The 23,966-nt window shown below is 37.8% G+C and overlaps 1 protein-coding gene across 1 annotated transcript in view; it reads left to right on the top strand.

Annotated features, from left to right (window-relative positions):
* The window catches only part of SLCO6A1 (solute carrier organic anion transporter family member 6A1), a 114,135-nt gene that overhangs the window by 36,611 nt on the left and 53,558 nt on the right, over positions 1-23,966 (top strand). Inside the window, exons 5-7 of the mRNA XM_086413282.1 lie at positions 346-467; positions 1,532-1,644; positions 16,345-16,489. Coding sequence (XP_086269408.1) covers positions 346-467; positions 1,532-1,644; positions 16,345-16,489 — 380 coding nt within the window. The remainder of the gene's footprint in view (positions 1-345; positions 468-1,531; positions 1,645-16,344; positions 16,490-23,966) is intronic.

Genomic DNA, 23,966 nt, shown 5'->3' with positions numbered 1-23,966 from the left:
GAATTTGGCACATGATTTAAAGGGGGTAAGAATGATTTTTTAAAAAATAGATGAGATTTAAAGCGAGTCTTCTAAATGTGTAACTTCTGTCAGAGAAAGAAGTTTAAAAGGGACAAAGAATTACTGTTCACCACCTGAGCAGACAGGGGAAAAGTGGGGAAAGGACAAAATTTAGCATCCTACATGACAGAAGAGAACCACAAAATTGGAGAACTCACAACCACTCAATATCAGCAAAACAAAGCAATAACAAAGACTAACAGAAAATGCTCTTTCTCTCTCTGTTTAATTATGGCTTTGTAATAAACTATACAAAGTTGAAATTTTTCATTTTCTCTATTAAAGTGTTGGAGACAGTGATGATAAAGAACGTTGGCAGCAGAGTTGGTGGAGTTATTTTGTAATTATTGCAGTTATTGCATGGTCTACATTAATACCATTTTCATGCTTTCCACAGAGTTTACGAGGTGACTATAAAAATATAATTCATTAAATTAAAGGAGAGTATATTCCTCACCCTACCCTGATCCCCAGTTCTCAGAATATGACTGAATTTCATTACTTTCTGTGTACATTTCTTTCTGTAATGGACAAACAGTGACATGTGCTAGTATTATTTGAACAAATAAAGCATGCCACCAAGTAATTATTTTATTTATGTACCAGACTGTCATTAGTACATAGTTTTGTTTGTCATTCCTGTCTAAAAATGCTTCATGCAATCTAAAATTTTCTTAATGAAAGAAGCATATTTAATCCTATTTACCTATCAGGATTTACGTTATAAGGTAAAGTACTAACTATTATAAGTCTTTGGAAAACACTGGAATATACATGTAACATTAGAGAAATCAAATCGTTTCCTAATGGTAGTAAATTTAATTGGTACAAAATATTTTTAGTAATACCAAATTTGTGCTTTTATATTTTAGGGCTATGCTGTCAAATACTGTAGTCACTATATGTAGCTATTTAAATTTCAATTTAAATTAAAAATCCATTTACTCAATCATAGGAGCTACATTTTAAAATATTTAATAGCCACATCATAGCTAATGGCTACGGTATTGGAGATATTGGAGAGTACAGATATGGGAAATTTTCCTTATCACAAAGTTCTTTAGGACAGTACTGTTTTAGAAGAGAATGTCTTTTAGTTTATTAGCTTGACTTTGAAAGTGAAAGTGAAGTCGCTCAGTCGTGTCCTACTCTTTGGGACCCCATGGGCTGTAGCCTACCAGGCTCCTCAGTCCATGGAATTTTCCAGGCAAGAGTACTGGAGGGGGTTGCCATTTCCTTCTCCAGGGGATCTTCCCAACCCAGGGATTGAACCTGGGTCTTCCGCATTGCAGGCAGATGCTTTACCGTCTGAGCCACCAGGGGCCACCAGCTTGACTTTAGCTTGTTCAAAAATAGTTCACTTACCATTTCAGGACCAATTGGGTCTATGTTGGAATATGTATGAATGCTTATTATATGTGTGTTAGTTATTTGAACATGTTATAAGATTCTTCTCCTTGTTAACGTATAGGCACAGCAAGGATAAAAGCTGGAAAACGTAAACAGCCTCATATTTTGGACAGAGATCAAACAAAAGATCAGGAATTTGGACCTAATATCAAGGACTTATTTGCTACTTTTGGGGTAATGTATTTTATATGAACAAGCAAATTAAATTGACATGTACGATATTTTTGTTGTGGATTTGAGAAAACTATAAAGTGTTCAACTTGAATCTGAATGGAACTTTTGAAGTCTTAATTAACCTACTCATTTTATAGGTAATGGAAAATAGGATCCATTTCACCTATGTGGCTTCACTATGAACTTGGTTAGTGTCAAAGATTGATACAAAGTATTTTTCCTTCTTCTATTGCTTTTAACTTTTATATTATAATGGATTTATTTTTTCTCTATATAAATAAATAATCCATTTAATAAGATGACAGAGGTATTAGCATTATCTTTTTATTATATTTTAATAACTTAGAAAAGAACTTCAGAAGTTAACAAATACTCTCACAAACAACTTTTTTTTTTCCGTTTAGAAATGTTTATTTCAGAATGGCCTATAGGACCTTACCCAGGTAAAGTTCCTGTCAGCCCTTCTCATTGGTCATGACTGAGTTTTGCTTTTATGAACCTACACGTCAAAGCAACAAAACTAACAAACATGTATTCAATTTGCTATTTTTTTTGAGGATTTCTGCATCTATATTCGTCAGAAATTTTGGCCCATAGTTTTATTTTTATGTGCTTGTCTTTATCTGATTTTGGTATGAGGGTAATGGTGACCCTGTAGAATGAATTAGACAGTGTTCCCTCCAAAATTTTTTGAGATGGCTTGAGAAGTATTAGCTCTTATCTATAAGTATTAGCTCTTACCTATATGCTTGGTAGAATTCCCCTATGAAGTTGTCCAGTCCTGGACTTGTTTGCTGGGAATTTTTTCTTACAAATTCAATTTCACTACTAGTGATGGATCTGTTCAGATTGTTTATTTCTTCTTTAGATTCAGTTTTGGAAGATTGTATGTTTCTAGAAATTTATCCATTTGTTCTAGATTGTCCATTTGTTGGCCTTTAACTATTTGCTGTATTCTCTTATAATTTTTGTATCTCTGTGATATCAGTTGTAATTTTTCCTCTTTAATTTCTTATTTTGTTTATTTGTATCCTCTATCTTTTTTTCTTAATGAACCTAGCTTAAGGCTTATCTTTAAAAAAAAAAAGCAGCTCTTAATTTTGTTGATATTTTCTACTTAGATGGTAGGTTAAGTTGTTTGTTTTGAGATTCGTTTCTTCAGGTAGGACTGTATTGCTATGAACTTCCCTCTTTGAACTGCTTTTGTTGCATCCCATAGCTTTTGAAATTTGTCTTTTTAATTTTCATTTTTCTCTGTATCTTTTCTATTTTCCTCTTTGATTTCTTCACTGGCCCATTGATTTTCTAGTAGCATGTTATTTTGTCTCCACATTTGTGCTTTGTCCATTTTTTTTTTTTCCTATAACTGATTTCTAGTTACATACCACTGTGGTTAGAAAAAGTGCTCAATATAGTTTCTGTCCTCTTAAATTTGTTGAGACTTATTTTGTGGCCTACATATGACCTGACCTGAAGAACACTTTAAGTGCACTTGAAAAGAATGTATATCTGCTGTTTGGGGATGGAATGTCCTATGGATGTCTGTTAAGCCAAGTAGTCTAATGTGTCGTGTAAGACCACAATTTCCATATTGACTTTATGTCTGGATGGTGTGTCAATTGATACAAATGGGGTATTAATGTCCCCTACTATTTTTGTATTCTTGTTCATTTCTCCTTTTATGTTTGTTAGTGTTTGCTTTGTATATTTAGGTGCTCACATATTAGGTGCACATATGTTAATGGATGTTATGTCATCTTCTTACATTGATCTGTGTCATTATATAATGCCTTTGTTTGTTCTTATAGACTGTTTTAGTGTCTGTTTTGTGTGATATGAGTATTCTAACCCCAGCTTTCTTTTCATTTCCATGACTGTCTTTTTACAATCCCCTCACCTTCAGTTTGTGTATGTGTCTTTAGGTCCGAAGTGTTAATTCTAAGCAGTACATAGATAGGTCTTGTTTTTTCTACCTAATCAGCCAACATTTGTCTTTTGATTGGAGCATTTTTCTGATGACATTTAAAGTGATTATTGATAGGTATGTACTCATTGCCATTTCGTTATTTTTCCTGATTGTTTTTATAGTTCTTCTCCGTTTTTCTTGTTTTTGTTTTTTCCCATGTATTTTTATGATTTTTCTTTAGTGGTATACTTGTATTTTTCTTTCTAATTTTGTGTATCTATTATAGGTTTTTGATTTGTGATTACATATATGTGGCTTCATATATGTTGACTGGTAACTCTACTTGTTTTAAACTGTTCTCTATTTAAACTCAAACACATCCTGAAAGATCTATGGTTTTAACTTCCCTCATCCATTTTTTTTGTGTGTTGTTGATGTCATATTTACATTTCCATATTTATCCCTTAGATATTGTAGTTATAGATGATATTACAGTCATTGTCTTTTAATCTTCATACTAGCTTATTTAAGTGGTTGGTCCATAGCCTTTACTATATATTTGCCTTTCCTAGTGGGATTTTTCTTTTCTCATAAATTCTTATTATCGTTTCTTTTCAACTTAGAAGACACTTTTTATTTAAGGTCAGTTTAGTATTCATGATTTCTTTTTGTTTTTTCTGTCTGAAAAGTTCATTATCTTTCTCTCAAATCTGAGCAATAACTCTGCTGGGTAGAATATCCTAGGTTGTAAGTTTTTCCCTTTTAACAGTAAAATATATTATGCTACTCCCTCATGACCTGCAAAGCTTCTGCAGAAAGATCACTAATAGCAATGTGGGGGGATTCCCTTGTAAATTACTCTTTATTTTTCTCTTGCTCTTCTTTAGAATTCTCTTCATCTCTAACTTTTGCCATTTTAATTATGATAAGTCTTAGTGTAGATGTCTTTGGATTCATCTCTTTTGAGACTCTGTGTGTTTCTTGTACGTGGTTACCTGTTTCATTCTTGAAGTTCAGGATTTTTCAGCCATAATTTCATCAAATACATTTTTAACCCTGTTCTTTCTCTCTCCTCCTTCTGGGACCCCTATAATGTACATAATATTCAGTTCAGTCACTCAGTCGTGTCTGACTCTGCGATTCCATGAATTGCAGCACGCCAGGCCCCCCCGTCCATCACCAACTCCCAGAGTTCACCCAAACTCATGTGCATCGAGTCAGTGATGCCGTCCAACCATCTCATCCTGACATCCCCTTCTCCTCCTGCCCCCAATTCCTCCCAGCATCAGGGTCTTTTCCAATGAGTCAACTCTTTGCATCAGGTGGGCAAAGTATTGGAGTTTCAGTCTCAGCATCAGTCCTTCCAATGAACACCCAGGACTGGTCTCCTTTAGGATGGACTGGTTGGATCTCCTTGCAGTCCAAGAGACTCCCAAGAGTCTTCTCCGGCATCACAGAACAAAAGCATCAATTCTTCAGTGCTCAGCTTTCTTCACAGTCCAACTCTCACATCCATACGTGACCACTGGAAAAACCATAGCCTTGACTAGATGGACCTTTGTTGGCAAAGTAATGTCTCTGCTTTTGAATATGCTATCTAGGTTGGTCATAACTTTCCTTCCAAGGAGTAAGCGTCTTTTAATTTCATGGCTGCAGTCACCATCTGCAGTGATTTTGGAGCCCCCAAAAATAAAGTCTGACACTGTTTCCCCATCTATTTCTCATGAAGTGATGGGACCAGAGGCCATGATCTTCGTTTTCTGAATGTTGAGCTTTAAGCCAACTTTTTCACTCTCCACTTTCACTTTCATCAAGAAGCTTTTTAGTTCCTCTTCACTTTCTGCCATAAGGGTGGTGTCATCTGCATATCTGAGGTTATTGATATTTCTCCCAGAAATCTTGATTCCAGCTTGTACTTCTTCCAGCCCAGCGTTCTCATGATGTACTCTGCGTATAAGTTAAATAAGCAGGGTGACAGTATACAGCCTTGACGTACTCCTTTTCCTATTTGGAACCAGTCTGTTGATCCATGTCCAGTTCTAACTGTTGCTTCCTGACCTGCATATACATAATATTATGCTTGATGAAATCTCACATGTCCCTTAAACTGCCCTTACTTTTTAAATTTATTTTTCTTTTTGCTGTTCTGAATGGGTGATTTCCATAATTCTGCCTTCTAGATCACTTAAGCATTCTTTCATGTCCTTTAGTCTGTTGTTAATTCCTTTTAGTGCATTTTTCATTTCAATTCTTGTATTCTTCAGCTCTGACTGGCTCTTTTTATATTTTCAATTTCCTTGTTAAATTTCTCACTGTGTTCATCTATTCTTTTCTGAAGTTCAGTTGGCATTCTTATTACTAATGCTTTGAACTCATTATCTGAGAAATTATTTATTTATAATTTCATTAATTCTTTTTTTAGAGTTTTTTTTTCTTATAATTTCATTTGAAACAAATTCCTCTGTCTTCTCATGGTGTTTAACTTTCTTGTGAATATCTCTATGAAATTAGGTAAAGCAGTTAACTATCCCAGACTCGAAAGGGTGTCCCTATGTGAGAGCATCCCTGTACAGTGTGTGTGCTCCCAGGGCCTCTGGTGGGAGAGCTGGATCTGAAATGTGCAAGGGTCATGTATTCCCCCAGGGTACACCGGCCAGCTATCACCTTGGTGGGAGGTGGGGCTGGAGCTGGCATGGATAGAGCCAGTCAGGTATGAGCTAGGGCTTGTCCTAGGCTCAGTGACCATCCTTGCCCTATCTGGGGTAAGGTTGGGTCCTGAGGTGCTGGAGGAGAAGCCCTGAGAATCAGGTCTGAGCTGTTTCCGTTCGCTACAGGTGTGTGTTCCCCTCATTCCCTGCAGTGGCGCCTTCACCTGAGAGGGTAGTTGTCCTGAAGCAAGAGCAGCCAGAGCAGGTGCCCAGTGTGAGCCTTGCTAAGGTGGTCCCTGCACATTAGTCAGTGTTCCAGACACCTCCCGATCCACGACTTCCATGAGAAGGTAAATTACAAGTAAAACTCTTGAGAAGTTAAACATTTATTGGTGTCCTCCTCAACTTGTTTTCCTTCTATTTGTCCATAGACACCAAGGCCTTTTTACTGGCAGGACCAGTGTCTCCCATCATGCAACCTGGATTAGGGTAGGCAGTAGATTAATGCTTCTACCACATGATAGGAAAATTTCCAGAATTAACTGGGATATTATATGACCCATCTTTAGGAACTGTTTCCTCCCTGCAACATTCCTCTGCGTTGGTTTCTTCATTAACATTTGTATCCCACTGCTGCTTGAGCCCTGTCCTGAATCTCAGTCTACTTTTCTCAGGCCTCTATACCCAATACTTTATATTTTACTAGTCCTGCTCTTGTTTCAACTCCCAGCTAAGTAAGCACATATAGGAGTACCCAAACTAGTTTGTTTTTGTTGACTGTATAGAACTTCTCCATCTTTGGCTGCAAAGAATATAATCAATCTGATTTCGGTGTTGACCATCTGGTGATATCCATGTGTAGAGTCTTCTCTTGTGTTGTTGCAAGAGGGTGTTTGCTATGACCAGTGCATTTTCTTGGCAAAACTCTATTAGCCTTTGCCCTGCTTCATTTCATATTCCAAGGCCAAATTTGCCTGTTATTCCATGTGTTTCTTGACTTCCTACTTTTACATTCCAGTCCCCTATAATGAAAAGGACATCTTTTTTGGCTGTTAGTTCTAAAAGGTCTTGTAGGTCTTTATAGAACCGTTCAACTTCAGCTTCTTCAGCGTTACTGGTTGGGGCAAAGACTTGGATTACTGTGATATTGAATGGTTTGCCTTGGAAACAAACAGAGATCATTCTGTCGTTTTTGAGATTGCATCCAAGTACTGCATTTCAGACTCTTGTTGACCATGATGGCTAATCCATTTCTTCTAAGGTATTCCTGCCCTCAGTAGTAGATATAATGGTCATCTGAGTTAAATTCACCCATTCTAATCCATTTTAGTTCGCTGATTCCTAGAATGTCGACGTTTACTCTTGCCATCTCCTGTTTGACCACTTCCAATTTGCCTTGATTCATGGACCTGACATTCCAGGTTCCTATGAAATATTGCTCTTTACAGCATCGGACCTTGCTTCTATCACCAGTCACATCCACAACTGGGTATTGTTTTTGCTTTGGCTCCATCCCTTCATTCTTTCTGGAGTTATTTCTCCATTGATCTCCAGTAGCATATTGGGCACCTACTGACCTGGGGAATTCCTCTTTTATCCTATCATTTTGCCTTTTCATACTGTTCATTGGGTTCTCAAGGCAAGAATACTGAAGAAACACAAGCTGGAATCAAGATTGCTGGGAGAAATAGTAATAACCTCAGATATGGCAGATGACACCACCCTTATGGCAGAAAGTGAAGAGGAACTCAAAAGCCTCTTGATGAAAGTGAAAGTGGAGAGTGAAAATGTTGGCTTAAAGCTCAACATTCAGAAAACAAAGATCATGGTGTCTGGTCCCATCACTTCATGGGAAATAGATGGGGAAACAGTAGAAACAGTGTCAGACTTTATTTTTTTGGGCTCCAAAATCACCGCAGATGGTGATTGCAGCCATGAAATTAAAAGACGCTTACTCCTTGGAAGGAAAGTTATGACCAAGCCAGATAGCATATTGAAAAGCAGAGACATTACTTTGCCAACAAAGGTTCGTCTAGTCAAGGCTATGGTTTTTCCAGTGGTCATGTATGGATGTGAGAGTTGGACTGTGAAGAAAGCTGAGTGCCAAAGAATTGATGCTTTTGAACTGTGGTGTTGGAGAAGACTCTTGAGAGTCCCTTGGACTGCAAGGAGATCCAACCAGTCCATTCTGAAGGAGATCAGCCCTGGGATTTCTTTGGAAGGAATGATGCTAAAGCTGAAACTCTAGTACTTTGGCCACTTCATGGGAAGAGTTGACTCATTGGAAAAGACTCTGACGCTGGGAGAGATTGGGGGCAGGAGGAGAAGGGGAAGACAGAGGATGAGATGGCTGGATGACATCATTGACTTGATGGACATAAGTCTAAGTGAACTCCGGGAGTTGGTGATGGACAGGGAGGCCTGGCGTGCTGCGATTCATGGGGTCGCAAAGTCGGACACGACTGAGTGACTGAACTGAACTGAACCTAGTACTGAACTGAACCTAGTTTGAAATTCCAGACCAGCATGAGCTTCCTCTAGTATAGTAAAGACCCTGGGTTGTTGAGAAACTCTGAGAAGGACTAGGACTAAGACCCACAGTACCGCAAGACATGGCTAATTGCACAGAACTGTCTTCTATTTTGTGGAACTAATTCAGGTTCTCCCTTTGTGTGTCAACCAGTACCAGAAAACCCTCATTTTGCTACAGCAAACCACTTAGATACCAATTTATATATCTGGCTTTCTTTTTTGCACTCCCCCCATATGTTATACCTAAGAAAAGAAATAGGCTGGATTTTTTAGGTAAGAAAACCTGTAAGAGAATCCTTGGTATGCTGATGATTTTCTCTGTTCATAGTCCCTTTCTGAATAAGGTGCCCAGAAGTGTTTCCTTGTGCATTAGTCGCTGTACTCTGTATGATATATTCTGATTGTTCTAGCCAAAAGTAGATCTGGGTCAGCATTTGAGCCCAAGTCAGTAATCTTTAGATTTCCCTAAAACTTACTGAGTATCATATCTTGAGAACAATAACCAGTAGGGGCACCTTGCTATGAAGTAACTTATCTCATCAATTTCTCTCTCAGGGAGTATACATAGGAGAAAGAGAGGGAAAATTGAGCAACATGCCTTTGGTAAATGGACATAGAGAAGATGAGTTATCAAAGGCCATTGAGATGAAGAAGCAAATGGAGAGAGAATAGTCAGTAGCCAAAACAGAAGTAGACATAGATGCAATAAACTGACAGAAAGAAGCTGAATATTCCAGCCTTTGAAGCAATCGGGACAAAGCAATGGAACTCCCACTGTTGAGCAGTCATGGTGGGCTGCCATCTTATTCTGAATGATGTCCTATATCTTTACAAGCACTGCATTGTTGAGCTACCGAGAGTCTGCTTGGACTTTATTTCCTGTGTAACACTGTAATAAGTTGCATTATGAGTTAGCCAATGAGTCCATTCATGTCAGCCTAAACACAAAAATTGTCTCATGCCCTTGTTCCCAGATTAGCATCATCATCATTATTTGGGAGTTTGCTGAAACATAAATTCTTAGGCCCCATTCCAGATCTACTGAACCAGAAACTTTGGAAGTAGGACCTGGCGATATATGTTTTATAACCATCTTCCAAATGATTTAAGACACACTAAAGTTTATAAGTAAGAAATCTAGTAATCTGATGTGATTATTCTTACTTTATAAATGATGAAATTGATATGTATTCTTTACTGGGCACCTACTATTAATATGTATCAGATATTATTTAAATTATTACACAGACTCAATTCTCATAATCACCATAAGTTAGATATTATAATTTCTACTTTACCAGTAATTTAAAGAGGATGAGCAAAATAAGGGAGAAATGATGAGTAACTTTTCTAGGACCTGTATAACTTTGGACACACACTTACACACACATGTACAGGGGACTGAACTGAGGTTAAAAGCATAAGAATACCTCATGTATTTGGCTCTGAGGCCATTGCTCTGGCTACTATTACATAATACTTGCTAAAAATGAGACATATAGAGATTGTGATTTGCTCACTGTTGCTTCAAAAATCAGTTGCAGACCCAGACAAAAACTAGATTTCTCTGCTTCTTGTTCTGCTCGTTATATCTAATACAGTCTTCCATTTCATCCAGAATCATGAAATATTGCTTTAACTTTCATTAGAATAAGGACTATTCTTAGTGTTCAATTCTCAATAATTATTATGAATAAATTACATTTGTGAACTAGAAGGACCTATAAAAGAGATGTAACCCAGTAATTGAGCAGTGTCTGAATATGCAACATGAGAAATATAAAATTAAAAAATAAAACAAAATAAAATATTCAAATAAACAAGACTATTCATGAAATAGTACTTTTAAAATTAACAAAGTAAAAAGTAATCACAAAACTATAAACAATTCAGGAACTATGTTAACAAAGCTGCTCAAGAACTTCATGAAAAAATCTATAACTCTATGTAATGGTATTAGAGGAGACTAGGATAAGTTGAAAGATACACAATATTTGTTGTTGTTTTTGTTCAGTCACTCAGTTGTGTTGACTCTTTGCAGTCCCATGGACTGCAACATGCCAGGCTTCCCTGTCCTTCACTATCTCCCAGAGTTTGCTCAAGCTTATGTACATTGAGTCGATGATGCCATCCAACCATCTCATCCTCTGTCGCCCCATTCTCCTCCTGTCCTCAGTCTTTCCCAGCATTAGGGTATTTCCCAGTGAACTCAGGTGGCCAAAGTATTGGAGCTTCAGCTTCAGTATCAGTCCTGCCAATGAATATTCAGGATTGATTTCCTTTAGGACTCACTGGCTTGATCTCCTTGCAGTCCAAAGGACTCTCAAGAGTCTTCTCTAACACCACAGTTAGAAAGCATTAATTCTTCTGCTCTCACCTTCTTTAAAGTCCAACTCTCATATCCATATGTGACTACTGGAAAAACCATAGCTTTGACTATACCAATCTTTGTTGACAAAGTGATGTCTCAGCTTTTTAATATGATGTCTAGTTTTGTCATGGCTTTTCCTTCAAAGAGCAAGCATCTTTTAGATTCATGTCTGCAGTCACCATCTGCAGTGATCTTGGAGCCCCCCCAAAATAAAGTCTGTCACTGTTTCCATTGTTTGACCATCTATTTGCCATGAAAGATGGGACCAGATGCCATGATCTTAGTTTTCTGAATTGAGTTTTAAGCCAGCTTTTCCACTCTCGACTCTTTCACTTTCATCAAGAGGCTGTTCCTCCTTGCTTTCAGCCAGCCATAAGGGTGATGTCATCTGCATATCTGAGGTTATTGATATTTCCCCCAGCAATCTTGATTCCAGCTTGAACTTCATCCAGCCTGGCTTTTCACAGGATGTATTTTGCATATAAGTTAAATAAGCAGGGTGACAATATACAGCATTGATGTGCTCCTTTCCCAATTTTGAACCAGTTTGTTGTTCCATGTCCAGTTCTAACTGTTCCTTTTTGACAGGCATACAGATATTTCAAGAGGCAGGTAAGGTAGTCTGTTATTCCCATCTCTTAAAGAATTTTCCACAGTTTGTTGTGATCCACACAGCAGAAGTAGATATTTTTCTGAAATTCTCTTGCTTTTTCTGTGATCCAGTGTATGTTGGCAATTTGATCTCTGGTTCCTCTGCCTGTTCTAAACCTAGCTTGTACATCTGGATGTCCTCAGTTCAATAGTGTTTGAGCATTACCTTACTGGCATGTGAAATGAGTTCAATTGTGCAGTAGTCTAAACATTTTTTGGCCTTGCCCTTCTTGGTGATTGGAATGAAAACTGACTTTTTCAAATTTTTGGCCTTAGCTGAGTTTTCCAAATTTTCTGGCATATTGAGTGTACCACTTTCACAGCATCATTTTTTAGGATTTGAAATAACTCAATGGGTATTCCATCATTTCCACTAGCTTTGCTCATAGTAATGCTTCCTAAGGCCCACTTGACTTCACACTACAGGATGCCTGGCTCTAGGTGAGTGATCACAACAAAATGGTTATCTGGGTCATTAAGATATTTTTTCTACAGTTCTTCTGTGTATTCTTGCCATCTCTTCTGAATATCTTCTGCTTCTATTAGGTCCATACCATTTCTGTCCTTTATTGAGCCCATATTTGCATGAAATGTTCCCTTGGTATCTCTAATTTTCTTGAAGGGATCTCTAGTCTTTCCCATTCTACTGTTTTTCTCTATTTCTTTGCACTGATCACTGAGGCAGGCTTTCTTATCTCTCCTTGCTATTCTGTGAATTCTGCATTCAGATGGATGTATCTTCCCTTTTCTCCTTTGCCTTTTACTTCTCTTCTTTTCTCATTTATTTGTCAGGCCTCCTCAGACAACCATTTTGCCTTGTTTGCATTTATTTTTCTTGGGGATGGTTTTGATCATTGCCTCCTATACAATGTCACAAACCTCCGTCCATAGACAGAGGCATTCAATCAGATCTAATTCCTTGAATCTATTTCTCACTTCCACTGTATAATCATAAGGTATTTGATTTAGGTCATATTTGAATAGCCTAGTGGTTTACCCTACTTTCTTCATAGCTCAGTTGGTAAAGAATCTGCCTGCAATGCAGTAGACCTGGGTTCCATTCCTGGGTTGGGCAGATCCCCTGGAGAAGGGAAAGGCTTCCCACTCCAGTATTCTGTCCTGGAGAATTCCATGGACTGTATAGTCCATGGGGTCAAAGAGTCGGGTATGACTGAGCGACTTTCACTCACTTCACTTCCATTTAAGTCTGAATTTTGCAATAAGGAGTTCATGATCTGAGCCACAATCAGCTACCAGTCTTGCTTTTGCTGTCTGTATAGAGCATATTCATCTTTGGCTGCAAAGAATATAATCAATCTGATTTCACTATTGACCATCTGGTGATGTCCATGTGTTGAGTCATCTGTTGTGTTGTTGGAAGAGGGTGTTTGCTATGGCCAGGGTGTTCTCTTGGCAAAACTGTTAGCCTTGCTCTGTTTCATTTTGTATCCCAGGGCCAAACTTGCCTGTTACTCCAGGTATCTCTTAATTTCCTACTTTCGCATTCCAGTCCCCTATGATGAAAAGGACATCTTTTTTGGGTGTTAGTTCTAGAGGTCTTGTAGATCTTCATAGAACCATTGAGTTTCAGCTCTTTGGCATTAGTGGTTGGGGCGTGCTGCTGCTGCTGCTGCTGCTAAGTTGCTTCAGTCGTGTCTGACTCTGTGCGACCCCATAGATGGCAGCCCACCAGGCTCTGCCGTCCCTGGGAATCTCCAGGCAAGAGTACTGGAGTGGGGTGCCATTGAGTGGTTGGGGCATAGACTTGGATTACTGTGATATTGAACAGTTTGCCTTTGAAATGAACTGAGACCATTCTGTCATTTTTGAGATTGCACCCAAGTACTGCATTTTGGACTCTTTTGTTGACTATGACGGCTACTCCATTTCTTGTAAGGGATTCTTGCCCACAGTAGTAGATATAACGGTCGTCTGAATTAAATTCACCCATTCCAACCCACTTTAGTTTGCTGATTCCTAAAATGTCAATGTTCACTCTTGCCATCTCCTGTTTGACCACTTCCAAGTTTCCTTGATTCAAGCATCTAACAGGTTCCTATGTAGTATTGTTCTTTACAGCATCAGACTTCACATTCATCACCAGACATACCCACAACTGGGCATTGTTTCTGCTTTGGCTCAGCCTCTTCATTCCTTCTGGAGCTATTTCTCTGCTCTTCTCCAGGAGTATCATGTCTTTTTGCCTTTTCATACTGTTCATGGGGTTCTCAAGGCAAGAATGCTGAAATGGTTTGCCATTTCTTTCTCCAGTGGACCACAGTTGGTCATAACTCTCTACCATGACCCATCCGTCTTGGGTGACCCTATAGGACATGGCTCGTAGTTTCATTACGTTACACAAAGCTGTGATCTATGTGATCATTTTGGTTAGTTTTCTGTGATTGTTGTTTTGATTCTATCTGCCCTCTGATGGATGAGGGTAAGAGGCTTGTACAAGCTTCTGATGGGAGGGACTGGCTGTGGGGAAAAGTGGGTGTTACTCTGGTGTGCAAGGTCATGCTCTTCTCTGGGTTGGGGAAATCCCCTGCAGAAGGAAGTGGCAACCCACTCCAGTATCCTTGCCTGGAAATTCCATGGACAGAGGAGCCTGGCAGGGAAGTCACTGAGTGACTGGGCACACAAGGGCATGAATAAGTGAAACAAAGAATATTTATTCTAGTACACAATAAGACCTGATATAAAGCCATAGTGGTTTAAAAAAGAAAAGGTATTATTTCCTCAGTACAAACAAACAAGCCAGTGGAACAGAAAACCCAGCTACAGATTAGTGTATATAAGAACTTGTCATATGATAGAGGAGGCAGTCCGAAGATAATTGTTCAGTAGGTATGATGACTAACTCGGTTCTTTGTGTGGTAAAGTGAAGTTGGCTGTCTACTTCATATTATGCAAAAAGATAATTTCTAGGTTAGTATAATGTGACTATAAAAAATGACAAAGTCAAGGTTTAAAACGAAAGAAACACCTTGCAATATAAGGATATGAAAATAATAGACAAGATTTGTAATAGTGTCAAATATGAGCTTATTTATGGATTAGATTGCATTAAGACATTAATGTAATTAAGATGTCTTAAGTACATTACATTAAGATTTCTGTTCAATGAAGGAAGCTGTAGACAGTGTTAAAAGGTTAGTGACAGATAACTAAATCCAACACAAGATTAGTATTTAGAATAAATGAGAGTTCTTGGAAAATCTACAGAATTTCAGGAAGCATATAAACAGCCAGTTCATACTCCCAAGTGAATACTAAATAGCTAAGAAATTATATGAAGAAATGCTCAGTTATATTTGAAGTTAGAGAATTATAAAAAATAGCACTGTAATAATATGCATTCATCAGAATGGTGAAATTTTGAAAGCCAACTAATATTAAAGTGTTTGTGAATATGTGGGGTATGCCAGTTATCTGTTGCTACATGACAAACCACTCCCAAACTTAGTGGCTTAAAATAAAAGAGCATCTGTTTTGATCAATTGTAGTAAAGTAAGTCTGGGTGATGAAGTCATCTGAAGGTTTGTTCCAGATATTAGCTTTTGATTCTGGCTGTTTGCCAGAATGCCCACACGTGACCTCCCCGTCTGGCCTGGTTTTTCTCAGAACACGGTAACCACGTTCCACGGCCAGACTCCTGAGAGAGTTCGTTCCCAGCAGAAGTCATACTGTCATTATTTGACCCAGCCTCAGAAGTTGTGCAGCATTACTTGCTTTGTGAGGCAGTCAGTCAGGCCTTTTGAAGTTCAACCCTCTTTCTTGGAGAATGGCGAAGTTCTGGAAAGGAATATGAAATCAGAAATATTGCTTTGATGAATTTTAGAAAAGTACCAGTCGCTACGTGAAGAAAATGGAATTCTCTTGTATTACGGTGGGAGTATAAACTGATAATTTTGGAGAAAAATTTGGAGAAATAATGGCATGAGGTAGACCAAATCCCAGAGCCCTAGCAATCCCTGTCTAGTATATATATTTACAAAGACACTCTGTCCTATTTCTTTAAGGGTTGCACAGGGATGTTTAATGTCACCTTGTTCACACCAGTAGGAAGCTCAAGTCGACTTAAGCATTTAACCTTATGGGAGTGGTATTACACTACGTAATGTGTTAAATATAACCCAGAAGATGAATTTGACAAATACGCAGAAAATGATAGATTTCAGAAATAGTGTTTAGGGATAGAAAAAGACAATTTAAGTTTATTTAAAAATATACAAATATAAAACATCATTGAACATTCTCAAAGATATATACATATCTAAGAAATATAGAAATCAGTTTGAAAATTAATATTCTAGTTCTAGCAGTCCTAGCACACTGCCAGAGTCACAAATCAAAATTATAGGTGCTATGGAGATCAAATAGCAAATAAAAATGGTTCAAACACTACATGCCTTTTATGGTATATTGGTGAATTTTAAGTTTCTGTTTCAATTTTTATATACATATAGTATTGTCAGTTATTGAAAAAGGTAAACTTTTTGTGGATCAGTCACTAATATACAGGTGGGTATATCTATTTTTCTTTACCTAATAAAATAAAATAATTCATATGTAACTTATTTCTATTTCAGATTCTGATCAAGAATCCAATATTTGTGTACCTATCTCTGTCCAGAGCTTCAGAATCTTTAGTTATGATTGGAGCATCTGAATTTTTGCCTATATATATAGAAAATCAGTTTATATTATCACCCAATGAGGCAACTACACTTGCAGGTAGACATTTCCATTCATTGTACTCATTGTGAAATTTTTATGTAAAGTTTTCTTTTATGTATTTATGAAAAATTTCAACTAAGTGGGAAGTAGAAGGAGCAGTAGTGTTTGCTTAAATTTTAAATATCTGAATGCTGCTTGTTCAAATTTTTAAAATATGAACATTTTCCCATCATTGCATCACTAGTTTTTAACATATAGAAATTTGTAGGACTTCTGCATTTCTCTTTTATCACATTTCTTTTCCTCCCTCTGCAGAGGTAACTTACACCTCTTTTAAAATTGGAGTTCTTCCTTCTCACACATTTATATATTGTTACCTCTTATGTACCTGTCTACATACAGTCTATTTCTAAAATCTATATATCATTTTGTATGTGCTCTTCTGTTACTTTTATCTGAAATTGTGTTCATCAGATTCATATTGACCTCTATTTAAGGCATTTTAAGGTTGCTATGGGATTCTATTTTATGAATGCTGTTTCTTTTTCTGTATCATATACATCAACATGAAGTTGCCTCCAACTATTTCACTTTTCCAAACAATGAAGTAACAAATAGACTCGTATACATGTTCCTTGTGCACCTCTGTAAAAGTTGATCTAAGTTTAGACATCAAAGAGACGCTGCTATTAAGTACATCAGTTTTATTAGATGTTGAGAATTGGTTCTCCAAAAGAGGGTGCAAGTGGAATTAAATGTTTTAAGGTTCTAGCATTAATGGGAAAATGGTGAATGTGATCATTTATTTTATGTTGTAAAAAATCAGGGATACACACTGTAACTTGCAGGTAACCAGTAAGAGAATAGTAAAGAGTACATTAACTTCAAATATGTTATTAACAATTTAAAAAAATAAGAAAGGAAAAAAAAGGAACATAAAACATGTAAGCCAAATAAAAACAAATGTTAATACGTGCAAAAGTTTTGACTTTCAGCCCATTGTGGAGTAGATTTTGTGGTAAAGGGCACACCATTGTTGAATTGCACATAGTCCAAAAGCCAAACACGACACAGTTTCAGGGGCCATATGACAGATTTTTCCACGGGTATACCATTTTGTTTGACAATGATTAATATAATTAACAGATAGGGACTAATCATTCAGTATTTTTTCATACAGTACTTAATTAAAGCTAATATCAATAAGACTCCAAAGAACAGGATAAGGCCACCTGCAGTATTGGCCTCAATCATGCTAGCAAAGTTCGGATGCAGCCAGCTGACCAAATTTCTTGGTCCTCAGGATCTACCTTAGACAGTAAGATAAATTTCTGCTTGTTTCTGTATTGACTTTTCCACTTAGCCTGAGGTATTCATTCAGGCATAACAGAACGGGTTAGTAATTGCATATATTCTACCGGGGCCTGCGAGGATGAAGTTTTGGGCAATTCACTCATCCATAACAATGCTGCTCAGTGACTGAGGCTGACCAGAGTGCTTTCCAGGGATGAGGTGTCATTGATTTTTCAACGAAAATTAGGGAGAAGTTTTTTTGTACCACCTTTTCTAGTCGGATTACTTGTCGAGTAGTAGAGACAACTGCCTTCAAGGTGTGTACAGATAGTGTATCAGTAGTCCCTCTGAAAATCTTCCCAGAGTAAAGAAAGTTACTTCATTTGAAAGAAATTCCCACAGTATTCTGAGGGCTATGCGGTCTAGTGGTGGTGTTTCTTTAAACATTTGTGGCTCTTTTATGACCACCTCCGTGGCTGGACCACACCAATTCCAGTTGACAAGTAAGGCTTGTCAAATGGTTAGTGGTGAGTCTGTTTTGGTTCATCTCCAAATGAGAATATCAGTCCACAAAATCAAGTTTTCTGTGAGTCAGGACTTTGATTATGCCAAGAGACCAGTAATAAGCTAAGTGTTAGTGTTCGTCACTCAGTCGTGTTCAACTCCCTGTGACCCCGTAGACTGTAGCCCACCAGGTTCCTCTCCCCACAGAATTCTCCAGGCCAGAATACTAGAGTGGGTTCCCATTTTCTTCCCCAGAAAAAGCTAAGAGTTGCTTTTAAATGTAGCTGTTTCAGGGAGTCTGTGACTCTTATACAAGCAATAATGCTTCTGAGTGGCGGTTTCCTCCCTTTTTCCAGAGGCTCCAGCACACAAAATCATCAGTCACAGAGCCTTGCAGCTGAAATCGGTTTATTAGGTTTGTGGTATGGTGGCTCAGAGGTTAAAGCGTCTGCCTGCAATGCGGGAGACCTGGGTTTGATCCCTGGGTTGGGAAGATCCCCTGGAGAAGGAAATGGCAACCCACTCCAGTATTCTTGCCTGGTGAATCCCATGGACAGAGGAGCCTGGTAGGCTACAGTCCACGGGGTTGCAAAGAGTCGGACACGACTGAATGACTTCATTTTCACTTTTCACTTTCACCTCAAAGTATGGAGCATACCACAGCTTTCTGATTAGCATTCAGTGTAGGTCTGTGGGTCAGCTAATATAATAGACCAAAGAGAAACCGTAAGTGAGTTGTCTACTGTGTTCAATACTCAAAAATCCAAAATCCAATGCTAGACTGGCTTTTGGTTAGTGGAAAGGGAGACAGTTTTTCCTTAACTTCCAGAGGGATAGAGCGCTGTGATTCTGTCTGCAGAGTGCCCCAAAACCTGATGAGCAGTCTCTGGATTTTGTTAGGCTTGATCAGTCTTCCTTGCTGATGATGGTACAATAACACCAAAGTCAGAGCCATTGAGTCAGGCCTCTCACCCTACAACCAACTGAGTATCTTCTATCATTGAAAGCTTTGGGCATCGTAGGTAGTGGCAGTCAAAATAAATCTGCCCCTTGTAGTAAATGGGAGAGGAATTTAGGTACTCCTGAGGGAGTACTGCAGATGTATGTTTGTGGCCTTCTAGCACAAATGAAAATTAGTCTTCTTTGGGTACTAGTGGGGCGCAAAAGAAGACTGGCAGTGTCCAAGACAATGTATCCAGTGCCATCAGTCTGTGCCCAAAATTTAGTGACATCACCATGTACAGGCCATTCAAGGCTGTAGGGACAATGGAATTCAGTTGGTGGTTAATCCACTGTAAACCTCAAGCCCCTGGAAACTTTTTTTCACTGGACATAAGGTCTGTTGATGAGACACTGCTTCATTTAAGTCCCTAATGGAAGCTGGGACTTTCCTTTCTCCTCCTGGGGTCCTGGGTTGTTCCTGTTGGACCATACATGAGGAAAAGGACAGCAATTTATGTGCTCCTCTGTCACTCTTAGAATTTAGAAGCGTATGCAGTACCAGTGTGCAAAATACAGTTACCAATTCTACACTTTGAAATTGAAACTACAGCATACTATAGAAATATCTGTGAAAATGTAGGACAAAAAGCAGTCACCGCATTTACTTGTAGGATATATAGCATCAGAGGGTAGTAGAGAATTGTTGCCCAATAAATAAAGTAGTAATTTTTTAAATACAAAAATTTAAATTTAAATATTTTTTAAATTTAAAATTATTTGAATACACTTATTGTTTAAATCGGTACATTTAAATAAAGACAAATCTTGACCTCTATGTAACTACATACATAGATACCAATTCTAGGTAGATTTCAGGTCTCAATGTGTATGGTAAAACAATAAAGCTTTTTAGAAAGATGTAGGAAAATATCTTCGTGTCTTAGAGAAGATAAAGATTTATTAAACAGGACACAAATTACATAAATATGGAGGAAAAAATGTGGTATTACATTAAAATTAAGAACTTACATTCATCAAAGGTCAGCATGAAGAGTGAAAATGCATATAAAACAATCTTTTCAATAGAAATATTCTACAAAGCATTTGGGTCCAGAATATATTTAAAAATCTGACAGTAATAAAAAGGTAGATAATCCAATAAAAATGGACAAAAGATTTGAACAGGCATTATATAAAAGATGATACCAGTTGGCCAATATTCATGTGAAAATGTACTCACCTTCAGTGGTTTTTCAGGGAAATACATATTAAAACCACAAGGCAAAACTAGTACCCAGTCACCAGAATTGCTGAAATGTAAGGGAAAGATATGTTGGTATGAATGTGGAGCAATTGCCATTTTATCAACTCCTGGTGAGAGTGTAAATTGGTTTATCGTTTTATAAATCTGTTTGGCAGTGTCATAAAAATCTGAACCTATACATATCCTCTGTGGTGTTGGAGAGGACTCTTGAGAGTCCCTTGGACTGCAAGGAGATCCAACCAGTCCATGCTGAAGATCGGCCCTGGGATTTCTTTGGAAGGAATGATGCTAAAGCTGAAACTCCAGCACTTTGGCCACCTCACGCGAAGAGTTGACTCAGTGGAAAAGACTCTGATGCTGGGAGGGATTGGGGGCAGGAGGAGAAGGGGACGACAGAGGATGAGATGGCTTGATGGCATCACTGACTCGATGGACGTGTGTCTGAGTGAACTCCGGGAGTTGGTGATGGACAGGGAGGCCTGGCGTGCTGCAATTCATGGGGTCGCAAAGAGTCGGACATGACTGAGCAACTAATCTGATCTGATACATATCCTCTGACCCAAGAATTCAACTCCTAGTTATATACACAAATTCCTTTCTTAAGAATATATTCAAATTAACAAAGATAAGAACAAATATTAAAAGCAGCAAGGGAAAAACAACAAATACCACACAAGGGAATTCCCATGAGGATAACAGCTGATCTTTCAATAGAAACTCTTCAAGCCAGGAGGGAATGGCAAGACATACTTAAAGTGATAAAGGAAAATAACCTACAGCCTAGATTACTGTACCCAGCAAGGATCTCATTCAAATATGAAGGAGAAATCAAACGCTTTACAGACAAGCAAAAGCTGAGAGAATTCAGCACCACCAAACCAGCTCTCCAACAAATGCTAAAGGATCTTCTCTAGACAGGAGACACAAAAACAGTGTATAAACTCGAACCCAAAACAATAAAGTAAATGGCAACAGGATCATACTTATCAATAATTACCTTAAATGTAAATGGGTTGAGTGCCCCAACCAAAAGACAAAGACTGGCTGAATGGATACAAAAATAAGACCCCTATATATGTTGTCTGCAAAAGACCCACCTCAAAAGAGGGGACACATACAGACTGAAAGTGAAGGGCTGGAAAAAGATTTTCCATGCAAATAGAGACCAAAAGAAAGCAGGAGTAGCAATACTCATATCAGATAAAATAGACTTTAAAACAAAGGCTGTGAAGAGAGACAAAGAAGGTCACTACATAATGATCAAAGGATCAATCCAAGAAGAAGATATAACAATTATAAATACATATGCACCCAACATAGGAGCACAGCAATATGTAAGACAAATGCTAACAAGTATGAAAGGGGAAATTAACAATAACACAATAGTAGTGGGAGACTTAAAACCCCACTCACACCTATGGATAGATCAACTAAACAGAAAATTAACAAGGAAACACAAACTTTAAATGATACAATAGACCAGTTAGACCTAATTGATATCTATAGGACATTTCATCCCAAAACAATGAATTTCACCTTTTTCTCAAGCACACACGGAACCTTCTACAGGGTAGATCACATCCTGGGCCATAAATCTAGCCTTGGTAAATTCAAAAAAATTAAAATCATCCCAAGCATCTTTTCTGACCACAATGCAGTAAGATTAGATCTCAATTACAGGAGAAAAACTATTAAAAATTCCAGCATATGGAGGCTGAACAACATGCTGCTGAATAATCAACAAATCACAGAAGAAATAAAAAAAGAAATCAAAATTTGCATAGAAACGAATGAAAATGAAAACACAACAACCCAAAACCTGTGGGACACTGTAAAAACAGTCCTAAGGGGAAAGTTCATAGCAATACAGGCATACCTCAAGAAACAAGAAAAAAGTCAAATAAATAACCTAACTCTACACCTAAAGCAACTAGAAAAGGAAGAAATGAAGAACCCCAGGGTTAGTAGAAGGAAGGAAATCTTAAAAATTAGGGCAGAAATAAATGCAAAAGAAACAAAAGAGACCATAGCAAAAATCAACAAGGCAAAAGCTGGTTCTTTGAAAGGATAAATAAAATTGACAAACCATTAGCCAGACTCATCAAGAAACAAAGGGAGAAAAATCAAATCAGTAAAATTAGAAATGAAAATGGAGAGATCACAACAGACGGCACAGAAATACAAAGGATCATAAGAGACTACTATCAGCGATTATATGCCAATAAAATGGACAACGTGAAAGAAATGGACAAATTCTTAGAAAAGTACAACTTTCCAAAACTGGACCAGGAAGAAATAGAAAATCTTAACAGACCCATCACAAGCATGGAAATTGAAACTGTAATCAGAAATCGTCCAGCAAACAAAAACCCAGGTCCAGATGGCTTCACAGCTGAATTCTACCAAAAATTTAGAGAAGAGCTAACACCTGTCCTACTCCAAGTCTTCCAGAAAATTGCAGAGGCAGGTAAACTTCCATGAGGCCACCATCACCCTAATACCAAAACCTGACAAAGATCCCACAAAAAAAGAAAACTACAGGCCAATATCACTGATGAACATAGATGCAAAAATCCTTAACAAAATTCTAGCAATCAGAATCCAACAACACATTAAAAAGATCATACACCATGACCAAGTGGGCTTTATCCCACAGGTGCAAGGATTCTTCAATATCTGCAAATCAATCAATGTAATACACCACATTAACAAATTGAAAAATAAAAGCCATATGATTACCTCAATAGATGCAGAGAAAGCCTTTGACAAAATTCAACATCCATTTATCATAAAAACTCTCCAGAAAGCAGGAATAGAAGGAACATACCTCAACATAATAAAAGCTATATATGACAAACCCACAGCAAATATTATTCTCAATGGTGAAAAATTGAAAGCATTTCCCCTAAAGTCAGGAACAAGACAAGGGTGCCCACTTTCACCATTATTATTCAACATAGTTTTGGAAGTTTTGTCCATAGCAATCAGAGCAGAAAAAGAAATAAAAGGAATCCAAATTGGAAAAGAAGAAGTAAAACTCTCACTGTTTGCAGATGACATGATCCTCTACATAGAAAACCCTAAAGACTCCACCAGAAAATTACTAGAACTAATCAATGAATATAGTAAAGTTGCAGGATATAAAATCAACACAGAAATCCCTTGCATTCCTATACACTAATAATGAGAAAATAGAAAGAGAAATTAAGGAAATAATTCCATTCACCATTGCAACAAAAAGAATCAAATACTTAGGAATATATCTACCTAAAGAAACTAAAGACCTATATATAGAAAACTATAAAACACTGGTGAAAGAAATCAATTGCTATTGCTAAGTCACTTCAGTCGTGTCTGACTCTGTGTGACCCCATAGACGGCAGCCCACCAGGCTTCCCCATCCCTGGGATTCTTCAGGCAAGAACATTGGAGTGGGTTGCCATTTCCTTCTCCAATGCATGAAAGTGAAAAGTGAAAGTGAAGTCACTCAGTCATGTCCGACCCTCAGCAACCCCATGGACTGCAGCCTTC

This window comes from Bos grunniens, chromosome 7 (genome assembly GCF_055505025.1).
Source record: "Bos grunniens cultivar Pamir isolate PY7600 chromosome 7, Bosgru_T2T1.0, whole genome shotgun sequence".
Taxonomy (NCBI): Eukaryota; Metazoa; Chordata; class Mammalia; order Artiodactyla; family Bovidae; genus Bos; species Bos grunniens.
The sequence above is the reverse complement of the archived record's forward strand: the minus strand, read 5'-3'. Positions and strand labels throughout refer to the sequence as shown.